This window comes from Pagrus major, chromosome 5 (assembly GCF_040436345.1).
Source record: "Pagrus major chromosome 5, Pma_NU_1.0".
Classification (NCBI taxonomy): domain Eukaryota; kingdom Metazoa; phylum Chordata; class Actinopteri; order Spariformes; family Sparidae; genus Pagrus; species Pagrus major.
The window spans coordinates 12,452,574-12,465,128 of record NC_133219.1 but is presented as its reverse complement, the minus strand read 5'-3'; the positions used below and the strand labels follow the sequence as shown (position 1 = coordinate 12,465,128).

General features: G+C 39.1%; 2 protein-coding genes across 2 annotated transcripts; both read left to right on the top strand.

Moving 5' to 3' along the window:
* The first annotated feature begins 612 nt into the window (after positions 1-612).
* Positions 613-3,458, top strand: LOC140996612 (arrestin domain-containing protein 3-like). The gene is made up of 6 exons (XM_073467049.1): positions 613-835; positions 1,358-1,418; positions 1,685-1,835; positions 1,958-2,054; positions 2,806-3,062; positions 3,150-3,458. The coding sequence occupies exons 1-6, from the start codon at positions 682-684 to the stop codon at positions 3,405-3,407; spliced, it is 978 nt and encodes a 325-aa protein (XP_073323150.1). The 5' UTR covers positions 613-681; the 3' UTR covers positions 3,408-3,458.
* A 3,297-nt stretch (positions 3,459-6,755) lies between these two features.
* On the top strand, positions 6,756-12,047 carry LOC140996120 (arrestin domain-containing protein 3-like). Its single transcript, XM_073466386.1, has 7 exons — positions 6,756-7,079; positions 9,002-9,046; positions 9,201-9,261; positions 9,379-9,529; positions 9,640-9,736; positions 9,816-10,072; positions 11,340-12,047. Exons 1-7 carry the CDS (start codon positions 6,818-6,820, stop codon positions 11,589-11,591), a joined length of 1,125 nt encoding a protein of 374 aa, XP_073322487.1. The 5' UTR covers positions 6,756-6,817; the 3' UTR covers positions 11,592-12,047.
* Positions 12,048-12,555: the final 508 nt, after the last annotated feature.

The following is a 12,555-nucleotide window of genomic DNA, read 5'->3' as shown; positions in this document are numbered from 1 at the left end:
CTCCAAACACACACAGACACACACACACACACACTTACACACAGACATTTGTCATGAGTCCTCAGCAATTGGTGGCCCATGGTTTACCCACCAGGTTACAGTAATCATTTCGTTAAACAACTCTGTGTTGTAAACCCAGAAATAAATTAACCTTGTGAACCAAAGCACTTTTCATTGATTCCATGTACTCATTATTTCCAGCAGCATGATAAGCTCACATGATCTGTGCTGATGACCTGTTTGACAGGTATTAAACACAACTACATAAGCAGAGTCGGCTTGTTGTAGCGTATGCAGCCAGTAATGCTATCCTCTCTCTCACACAGACTGAACTCATTCATTAAATGGTGTGGTTTAGTCAAATCCGTGTAATATTCGATTTACACCAACTTTCCAAAGTACCATTTTATTTTTTGAGAGAGCAAAACTAATCAGTCAGCAAGATTTATTGAGGCACTGTGGTTTAATTATTAACAAGAAAGTGTCGATCTGCACGCAGACACACCTCTCAGCTTATAAAATCTCGATCCTCACTGTCTTACCTTGCACTTTCCTCTACTTACAGCTGTGGTGATCATCATGTCAAGTAATATCAAGAGCTTTTCAGTGGGATATAATCCCATAAACAAAAGCAATATTTTCACCAGTGGTGATTGTATTACAGGACAAATTACACTGGAAATGGAAAAAAGGTGCACTATAGATTCACTCTGTATAAAGCTGAAAGGAAAAGCAGAAGTCAAGTGGACTGAGAATTATGGAAAACAAAGCGTAACATACTATGCCAAAGTGAAGTACTTCAGTATCAAGCAATTCGTCCTTGAGGAGGGCAAGGGTAAGTGAGCTACTTACTACTGTCATTCAATCTAGAAACAACCTTCTGTAATTAGATTGGTTTCACTCATACTCTTTATAAAGAACTTACATATGATATGAAGAGGTTTTTCACTCTTTGTTTTTTGAAACCGAGCAGTATAGTTGTAATCCTGCATCAAGGGAGTTTGCACATACAACACAACATACAGCATAGTATCCTCCTGTGTTAATTTTCTAAATTTCACTGGTTAGATTTAAGGATATAAAAGAGTTGAATAAATCCTATGATCTGCATTAAATACACACTGCAGGATTCAAGAATCTAGACCCTCACTGACCTCACATTCAAGTTAGATAACAAACACAGGTTATAACAGGAGGTTTTTTATTACATTTTCTCCCACTTTTGTCCGCCTGATTTAACACTTTTTCCATTCAAAGTGGGCAAGCATGCTGACAAGAGTAGGCTTAGAACGAGAAACAAACCTTCTCGATAAACAAACTTTGCCATAATCAGTTATGTAACTTTATTGCTTTTCAGGCAATACTATTCTCGGCCAGGGCAGCAATGTCTACCCATTCACCTTCCAGATCCCTGCACAGTGAGTTTTCTTTAAAATATAGTCTAATAAACAATTTTATGTCTCTACAACACCTTTAATTATTTCTTCATTTTTATTATTATTTACAAAAATCTGTCATAAGATATAAACAAATAGTAATTTCCACTTGAAATGAGTAGCTTTATAGTGTAGTTTATCTTGATGCTTTGTGAGTATCAACCTTAAACAATCTTATAGTGCCATGGAAGAGGATTACTGCCACTCATCCAGTCTCTCTTGTACATTTTCTTTGTCTTCACATGAAGAGAACTGCCATCCTCCTTCAAAGACTCCTATGGAAAGATCGTGTACTCACTGGAGGCCAATCTGAGCAGGTCGATGAGATTAGACAGCAAAGCTAAGGCGAAATTCACCCTCAGTCACAACTGGAACCTGTACAGTGATCCGATGCTGATGGTACCGACCCACCGTACAACACACGCACACTCACAAATGCATGTCTAATGTGTTTGCTGTGTGACACTGCCGCAGTGATGAGAATAACACCAACTCTAACTCATTTGTCATTTTCCTGTCAGAGTCCACAGCAAGATATCGCTGAGAAGAAACTGAAGTTCTTCTCATCAGGATCAGTAGGCATGGATGCAAATATTGAGCGAACAGGCTTCCACCAAGGTAACTTTAGATCAATTGGATCTGACATTACTGAATCAACACTTCACAGAGCATCATAGCAGTGCTGCAGCAAAAGAAAAAATATTTGTATTTGAACCGTGCGGAGCTCAAAGTCCCTCTGCTCACAGAGACGCTCTGTGGTCCATAGATAAGACAACAACTAATGAGGCATGTAGCAACAGTGATGGCCGAGAGATAATCCTACTATCTTCTCTAGGTTGGAGGGATTGCTTCTTCAAAACACACCAAGCAATGTCGGCAATGCATTTTGAAAATATTTAAAATTTAAATTCAAATTTCAAGCTAGACTATACATTTTAAAAGGAGTAGTTAGATAGTTTTTGTTGGAGTTTGATGTACTACTGAAACACACAGATACTCTATTGGTGAATTGGCAAAGCATCATACATGCCAGTTTGTTTGTTTGTTTGTTTGTGTGTTGATTGCGCCTTGCTGATGTGGTTTTATCTTGAAATGGATTACACGAATAGAATCACGAGAATATAAGAATTCTAACAATGTATTGAAAGATTATAAGCTTTAATTGAGGTGTGGTGTCAATTCTGACACAGCATGTATTTTAATTTGTTGCATCTACAACTAACGCAGGGGTTAACAGTAGATCTTTGTTATTTATGATATTGTATGCGGTATGGCGTTACTGAAGTATATCACTCATGTGTGCAGTCATGGGATATTCAATGTGCTGTGAGTATAAGCATTGTGTATTATGTGCTGCTCTGTTTTGCAGGAGAAGGCATAAAGGTTGTGGCCTCCATTCACAACAAGTCGTCTCGTGATATCAAACCCAAGTACTGTTTGTACAAGAAGATTAGCTACTTTGCGAAGGGGAAGAGGAAGGTCGAAACCAAAGACATTGTGAAGGAGGTGGGTGATCCCATCCCACCTTCTGCAGGTCAGACTGTCACCAGGGTCATCACCATCCCTCCTGACACGTGTGTGTCCATCTTAAACTGCATCATCCTCAGAGTGGAGTACAGACTCAGGGTAGGTATCTTTCTCCACAAAACATGCCAGTTTGTCTGTATGTCTTTATAGCTATGATAAGTGATGCTGACTACTTTTCCACCACAGGTCTATCTGGATGTCAAGTATGCTTCAGACCCCAAGCTCAAGTTCCCTGTAGTCATCCTGCCCGCTTTACAGGGTCCTGATGGGGAATATCTGCCTGCTTATCCTACCTATGGATCTGAAGCATTTGCAGGCTCAGACATGCCAGGAGGGACCAGCTTCCTACAAAACCCAGCAGCCTCAGGCCCGTTTGCTCCACCTCCACCCTATGGGACATATGGGATGTACCCCCGCTTGAATGATTTCTCTGAAAAATCATAGAAGATCACATATAGATTTGGATGGTGTAAATTCACAGTATGACACATGACTTTAAATTAGGGACTGCCACTATACAGTATTAAAGTGTTTTGCTTAATGCCTGTTATCCAGGCAAAATGGCAAGAAAAAAGGCATTTTAAAGATTTGTCTTTTATAAATGTCATGTAGAATATTTACACATTTGCTATGCTTGCTTCTTGTATATAAACAATAAATACTACTAAGCCAAAACCATGTCTCCTTTACAAAATCTTTTATTCCAGAGACCACAAAGCACCACACAGAGAAACACAGTTTTCACTCACACTCTGACTAATGTGTACTTTGAAAACTATGACAACTTTGTAACAGATGGATTTTTAAAATATGGAATCTAACCTCTTTGCCACCAGCTGCAATATATGCGACTCAATACCATGAATAAAGATAGAGGTTCTGACAAACAGCTGCTTATAGAGAAAGGAGTTAATGAAATTTAAAATAGGACATTATCAAAAAGCTGCAAAGCACACTTTTTAATCCCACAATCATGTTTCTTCTTCTCCTTTAACTATATCTTCATTTAAAAATATATAAATAGTTAAAATCACTAATGGAATAATATCAAACGCACATTGTGTTGTGGAAATAAGGCGCTCAACTGGATGAGTAAACTACTCTAATCTATATCGGTTCTTTACAGTCAAACTAAGAGATAAGCCTTCAGTCACAAGATGTTGTCAAACTCTACTAAACATTTGACGTGTGTATTTTCTTTCCACTGGAAAATTAAATCTCACTGAGTCACATGCTGGTTGTGGGCTAATGACCTTAATGATCAAAAGTGGGTCAAAAGACACACTATGTGATAACGATCATACTTAAGATAGTTGATGGAAAGAATGCAGTGGTTAAAGATTACTCACATTGTAAAGATCAATCCTAAATGTTCTGTCATGCTCAAAACGTTTTACTCTGTTTGATCTGTATTTGTAAGTCTAATACTATTCAGTAGTATTCATGTCATTTACATGTCTTGGTTTTTCATAATCACAGCATACAGTACATGATAAGTGTTACTATAAACCTTTATACTGACGATATCTAACAGCAACAGTCATAAAACAGCAAGGCATCACAGAGTCAGGTATCCCAGTGGCTCAGATGACAAATTACAACAGTCCAGTAACTCCGCCCATAATGAATTTTGCATGTTCAGGCTTTGTTGACAGTGTCAGAGAAATATTGACTGAATTCTGGTCACTGCTGATGTGTGGTGGTGTTCTATTGGATTGTATTTACCAAAAGGTGTTTCTAATATTTTGTCCATGCCCACTGACATGACTTGGGGTAGATAAAACACTACACTAAAACACCAGCACTGTTGGTAATTCCACCACAGCGAGGAAAACACCACTACAGTCATCTGAAAATAAAACATCAAGTGCCGTAGAAACAAGTGTAGCATCAGCTATTCAGATATAATACAAGATATTATAAATACATTTGTAGTAAATGTAAAAACACACTGTGCAGTGGTTAGGAGTCTCTGTGTGAAACAGGGCTTTTGACTGTCGGGGCCAAGAGTGAGTGGAAAAGGGCTGCGTATGTGCTGCAGCCCTGATAGGGGAGGGAGGGTAATAATAATAATTATAATATTGCAGAGCGGAGGGAGTGGCTGCATGTGAGCGTGAGGTGACTGGGACAGGAGAAGAAGTCAGAGGCCATCTGTTGTACAAAGAGAGAATGGCAATGAATTGGTTTGAGGAAGTGGGACAGAGAGGCAGGAAGTCACGTCAGCACATAAAACCCTTCACTGCTGTTTGTGCTAACATGTGGGTCATTACATGCCAACTCGCCCAGGGTCTCCCAGTTGTTGAAACTTCTCCAGATACTTCTTAAGTTGTGAATTCTTGAAGTCTGGTCCTCTGAGCTAAATTTCAGCATTTTTAGTTTTTTCTAGAGTATCTATTCTAAGATTCACCAATCGCTTATTTTTTGACAGATTGACACTAGTCTCCACTAGTTTTTACTTTCTTGCAACCAAATTTTGGCTCTGTGAACTGTAAGTGTAGTTCTGTCACATCTGGAAATTATTTTGCCCTGCATAAAAAATGGAATGCCATATATTTAGTTAAATATAGCTTTTGAGCTGAAAAACCCACTTTTTGGGTTATTTTGAGAGTAGATCGAAGGATTAATTTCATTTCCTTAGTATGTGAAAGGGTTGATATTCATTGCATATATATCAAAAAATCATAGATGTTACATTACTCAGTCTTTGTTTATGATTTGTTTTAAATTAGCTTCTTTTGGTGCATTTTCCAGCTAATCCAAGAAGACTTTTAAATGGCTTATTCTTTTTAAGAAGAAGAGGAATTTTCTCAGTGTATAAAGGAACACCTTGTCCCTCACTTTATTAGAAACATTGTAAATCGCCATATTTTGAGATTTAAGGTTTTTAGTGGACAGGAAAGGTATGAAAAGGTGTAATCTGAAAAGTAACTAACTACAACTGTCAGATAAATGTAGCGGAGTAAAAAGTAAATACCACAAAGTACAGTAGAAGTAGAATCTTACATATAATGGACTCGTGTGAAGAACATGTGCCTCAAATCTGTTCTTTAACTCAGGGTTACTTTAAAAATGCATTCTGATACAATTACAAACCACCTGTTAAAAAAATGTAGTTAGTAACTTAATCCAAGTATCGCAGTATTAAAGTGATGTAACTTGATAACTTTAATTTAATGTAAACAACAACGGTACCCTGTAAAAATACAAACGTGTATTTGTTTCACTCAAGACCAGAGTGATGTGTGTCACAAACTGTAATCCTCTTTTTACTGAATGTATCTGTAATCTAATTACACATTTTCCTTTTCTGCAACTTTACCAGAATACAGTTAATCTTTTTGTGTAGCCTAATTAGGCAATCACCTTATTCCCCAAGCCTGAAAATACTCGAGTAAACTCAGCTACTTAGTTACATTCCTCCACTGAGATCTCTAACAAGAAGACGGGCAGAGGATGAAACGTGAGGTGTGTACACACGACTGAATGATACTGAATAATAAGCCTCCATGAAAGGGTGGATGAAGAAATAAATATGGGCGGAGGTACAGCCGGGGTGCGTCCCATTCCTCTCAAAGCATATTTCCTCGTCTCCTCTCTCCTCCCGTGGTTTCCTCGCGTCTCCCCGCGTAAAAAGTGAGGGAAACATGGATGCAATTTAAGGGAAATGGGATGCACCCTTTTCCCCAAACCCGAGCCAAACATGCTGAAGCACTTCGAGGGTGTCGGCCTGTCCGGTAGTGGGCGTGTCAGGGAGCTCCAGTGCGTCCTCCCCATAATAGATCCATGGTCCTCCCCTTTGAGATATTTACTCCAGGTCATCTTTCTTCGGGAGTTTTCCGTGTATACAGCCCAGCATGTCGAGCACCGTGAAGAGCCTCAAAGTCACCTATAACCCGATCAATGACAGCGGCACGTTCACCAGCGGGGACAGCGTGTCGGGGAAGGTGACGCTGGAAGTGGCCAAAGACTGCGAGGTGGAGTCTCTGATGGTGAAATTCAAGGGGAAAGCCAGCGTGCTGTGGACAGAGAGGCACGGACAAGTTACTGTCGTGTACTCATCCAAGGATAAGTACTTCAGCATCAAGCACTACTTCATTCAAGACAAAAATCACAAAGGTAGGCGGGTTCAGCCAAGACACAGTGCTGATGAATAACATATGGAGTTTGAACGTCCAGGCGCAGGCGCGGTTCCTCATATGGGCGGCCGCCTTGTTTGTAAACAAGGACTGAACTTCAGGAAACAAATCGGGTGTAATGTGGAAGATGAGCTGCAGCACAGAGGTGATGCATGATGACGGGTGTGTGAAGTGTCCAGTGCATCTAACTGTGGTCATAGTTGTTCATTGCACAGGCTGCTGCTGCCAGCTTCCGCTTGCAGCTTGGACTGATTTGTTGTTTGGGGGGTGGGGGTGGGGGGATGGGTTGTCTGCCTGCCACTCGCACAGAGCAGCCCATAGCGACATATTGTACTTCTCACTCCATCACAACTTTAGCGAGCCCGCTAGCAGTGTTGTGAAAAGTACCCAAAGGTCATACTTGAGTGAAAGTAAAGGTATCAAAATATGACTTTGGTAAAAGTGAAAGTCTCCCATATGTGTAGTACTTGAGTAGAAGTATTAAAGTATACGGTATTAACTGTACTGAAGTATCAGAAGTACATTTCTGGCAGTAAAAGTCATTTCAGTATCAAAAGTACAAGTAAAAGTAAATTTTTGCAGTAAATATGGTCACATGTTGACAGTCACAATTTTCAGTTTCAGTGCTTTTTTGTTTTGTTTTGTTTTTAAAAATGTGATTGCTGATGAAATAAATTGATTTAAATGTGTACTACTTTGGTTCTGATGCGTTATGCAATCTTCAAAGTAACTAGTAACTAAAGTTATCAGATAAATGTAGTGGACTGGAAGTATAAAATATCAGAAAATAGGAATACTCACATGAAATACAAATACCTCAAAATTGTACTTGAGTAAATGTACTTAGTTACATTCCATCACTGGTTACTAGTTAACAGATTATAACATACTAAACATATAAAGCAATTATAAAATATGATGTTTTGTCGTAAATTAAACTATCCAACAGTTTATACAAGTACTGCTGAAATGATACGTTGATTAATCAAATAGTTGTTTGACAGAAAATTGAATGGGAACTATTTCAATAATCATTTTTCATATAAAAACATTTCATGGTTTCAGCTTCTCAAATAAAACGACTTGCTGCTTTTCCTGTACAATAACTTCAATTATTTTAATGATTTAAGAATCACAGTCACAGCTGTATCAGGCACTTTTACTTTCAATACTTGAAGCTAATTTTCCTGATAATGACTTACGCACTTTTACTGAAGTAACATTTTAAATGTTAAAAATAAATTCAATTAGTCAGTAAAGTAAACATTCTGACTGCTTATGAGTGACTCATTCATTCAGTATGTAGAGGTTATACAATCCAAACACAGTCAGAGCGTGACAGGCCATGGGATCTCATTATTCATCCTTCTGGGGGTGAAGGTTGCAAAGTAAATATCCAGTATACTTCTCTTCTGTTTAGAATTTTATCCATGTTACCAACACATTGCAGGACTTTTAACAGAGTATTCTGACCTTATTATATCAGTATTATTACTAACAGACAGAAAATGATCCAGTACTTCTTCCATCACTGCAGATGACCCAGACAAACCTCCTCACAACCACAACCAACTTACTCTATTAAGATTTCAGGTACAATTAGATTTTATTTGGACACAAAATCATGTAAAATGCTAACACAATCTCAAATGAGCTGTCAGTCATTTATCATGCAGAAGTGCCAACAGAATGTCTGTTTCCAGCACCTCAGCTTTGAGGATTTGTTTCATTGCCTTGGCTACATTGATAGTAGACTGAACTCCGTTGGGTGTTTGGACGTCATCTTGTGTTTACGGAGCTTGTGATGGACACCTTCTACTATTTTCTGACATTTTCTATAGTTCAGTAGCTCAAGTAACCAATGCTAATTGCAGTTGATTCAGCATGTTGTTTTTTCTCCAGCCGATGACGACCAAGTGCAACTGACAACCCATAGCGGAGAGACATGTAAGTCTTTCATGATTCTGTCTCCGCCTGTGGGAGGTCCTGACATTCAAAGGGCCTGTTCACACTTGAAAAGTTAAAACGGCTGTAAAAAAAAAAAATAGATGTTTGAAGATCTACTTCGCTTCTAACTTTATAACTCTTTGTTGCTTTTCAGACAGCAATGTTCTTGCTCCAGGTGTCCACATTTACCCATTCACCCTCCAGATCCCTTTCAAGTAGGTAATTGTTCTTTTAACGGACGTGGACAGACAATTTAAAATGTGTCTGCTAGCATTCATGTGTGAACAATGAAAATAAAATCCTGTACATTTTCTCATGTTTTTGTGCATTAGGGAGATGCCCTCCTCCTTCAATGGCTCTGCTGGTAAAATTGTGTACTCGTTGCAAGCCAGGCTGAGCCGATCACTGAGGATTGACAAGAAAGACACAACAAAGATCAACTTTGTGTCAAACGCCAACCTGAGCGGCGACCCTCAGCTAATGGTATGTGCTGATACACATCTTCATACTTGGCATTCCGACAGGGAAAAAAAAGGGCGTGTGTCGTTGATGGCAGTTGAATGAGCCCTTCTTCAAAACCTTAATGCTTTCAGGTACCGCAGCACGAGACTAAGGATAAGAAAATGAAACACTTCAACTCAGGAACGGTAGCCATGGATGTGGATCTTGAAAAAACAGGTTTCCTCCAAGGTGAGAGCCCTCCAACTGATATTGACACTCATTACTCTCATAACAAGGGTTGTTTTGACATGGCTGGTCTTTTTTGCAGGAGAGGGAATAAAGGTTATAGCCTGCATCCAGAACAACTCGTCTCGTCCAATCAAGCCCAAGTACTGTTTGTACAGTAAGCATAGCTTCTTTGCGCTAGGGAAGAGAAGACTCCACACTAAAGACCTCCTAAAAGAAGTAGGAGAGCCCATCCCTCCTTCTGCTAGTGAAAAAGTCACGAGAGTCATCACCATCCCACATGATCTGGAGCCCTCCATCCACAACTGCAGCATCCTCAAAGCAGAGCACAGACTCAGGGTAAGCATCTGTATCTCTTTTTCTTATGTGACTCTGCAAGTCAAGACAACTTTATTTATATAGCCGAAAATCACAAATCACATTGCCTGTGGGCTTTACAATCGACATCCTCTGTCCTTAGACCCCCGATTCGAGTAAGGACAAAACTTAACCTAAAAAGGGAAAAACATTGAAGAAACTTCAGGAAGAGGCACAGATCTGGGGGGGATTCCTCTCCCAGGACGGACAGACATGCAATAGATGTTGTGTGTACAAAACAGACCAACAAAGTCACAGAGTAAACAAATTACAATGACAACATATCTGATGCAAGTAGATTACATAAAACGTGAAGAGTGTGGATACAGGACGACTACTGAGCAGGCTGAGGCATCGCCAAGTTTTGTGTGAGCCACATGGCGGTGACCTGGAAGAGGACAGGCCAAACAAGATAGATAGCAGAAATTTATTAGAGAATGTGCACAGATTTGATAAAAAAAATAGTACAGATGTAAGAAGATTGTAAAACAGATGAGAGCAGAGATCGATGAGGGGGCCTTAAGATGATGGTCCATCAGAGAGGAGCCTGGGAGAAAAGCGAGAAGGAGGAGAAAGCTTAGGGAGATCTGCTGCAGCCAGAGACTGAGATGATCTGCAGAAAATATTAAAACTGAATAACTAAATGTCTAATATAAGTCAGCTTTCAAGAACTATACGGACATTCTTACTGACATCTTGGCAGCCAAGATGTCTCCTAAAAAGTATTTATTGACAATTGTAGGGATATTTTAGATTAATTTAATACATATTGCAAGTCAAGAAATTTCTTTTTCTATGTAGCCCAACGCTATTGAGAGGATATTAACCAAATGGCATCAGAAAATGCAAGAAGAAAAGGAGAGTAACCCTTTAATAGCTAGTGCCTACTTGTGTTTTAAATAATCTCTGAATTATAATCTCTGAATAATATTATATTATTACTGCAGCCAAAGTGAAAATGAAAAGTGAAGGGATATTGTGTGTTCTGTCTACTCTTGTATGAACATGGGCTTTGCAGCACATTTTTCAACTTTTGCCAGTGTTGAGCTTTTTGCACACACCATGACTTCTGTTTAATATCCTACGGCTGCACTTCGCAGATCCAGAAGGCTTATAACCCATCTCTTTCTCATTGTCCACTGTGTTTTCCTAATGTTTGTGAATGTGCGAGATGCTGTGGTGTAATCATGCTGACATAAAGAAGAAAAACTTAAATCCAACATTATAACATTAACAATGTTTTCCACAGGTCTACCTCGATGTGAAATATGCTTCAGACCCAGAGATCAAATTTCCCATCATCGTCTTGCCGGCGGCTCAGGTTGCTGCTTCTGCACCACCACCTGCTGCTTATGGCTTCGGATTCGAACCATCTGGGAACACAAATTCACCATGGGGCACTGTACCACCACCAACAGCACCCCAACCTTTGGACCCCCCACCTCCCTATGGTGCATATGGAATGTACCCTACTATGACAGATGTTGGCAAAAATTTTTAGTAATGAGACTAAAGATACTTTGATATGTCTCACAATGCAATTATGAGAAATATCTTTATTATTTAGGGCTTTATATAGGCTTTATTATTTTTTTATGCTTTTGTATGTTTGTGGTTACAGCTACAGTAAATGAATTGCTGTCATATCATTTCATAACTGCCACTATAGTCCAGGCCTATGGTCCACAGCTCTTTTGTCCAATAGTGTTATGTATTGGGATAATAATGGGAAACTATGTTGCGTCATTTCCGAAATAATCTCTAACCACAAATAGTGGTGAAGAATGGATCCTTGCAGAATTTCAAATACCAGATGCAGTATTTTGCAGAGGGAAGAACAATGCTGTTACATCTGTGTGTCTGGTGAGAAGAAAAGATTTTTACTGCAACTTTCTGAATTGTAAATGTTGCTGAAAACAGGCATATATCATGAATAAACAGCTCTCCTGTTTCAGAATGTACTGTGATACTTTCTGTATGATCTGCGCCACCATGTTTCTACAGTAGCCAAGAAGGGACAAACCAAATACTGCTCTAGAGGACAACCCTATGTGTTTCTTGGTAGGGTCAAGTGAGGGTTTTTTCAAAGTGCTAGAGAATGGACTCCATGGATTACCATTTTAGTGTTTTTTATTATTAAATTGTTACATGTGATGCTGATGTTTGTTAGTTTGGTTGTTTCTCATTTTAAAGGAGGATATTTTTTAACACTTGCCATCTTCAACGTGGGATTCATTGCTATCACCACCTGCATTCACTCAATCAAGATTGGGTGATACTTAGTTAATAAGAGTTTATAAAATGTTTGCTTGATCTTTGGCCACCATCTTCTACCCCGATGAAGACCAGTCGTGTCATAGTTCTGTAAGCAGCCATATTTTGAACAAAGGCTTTTTAATCTAATTGAAGTATTTGTGTTGCTGTTCCTTCAGTGCCTGGAGTTTGTTTTTTCTTCTCATAACCCT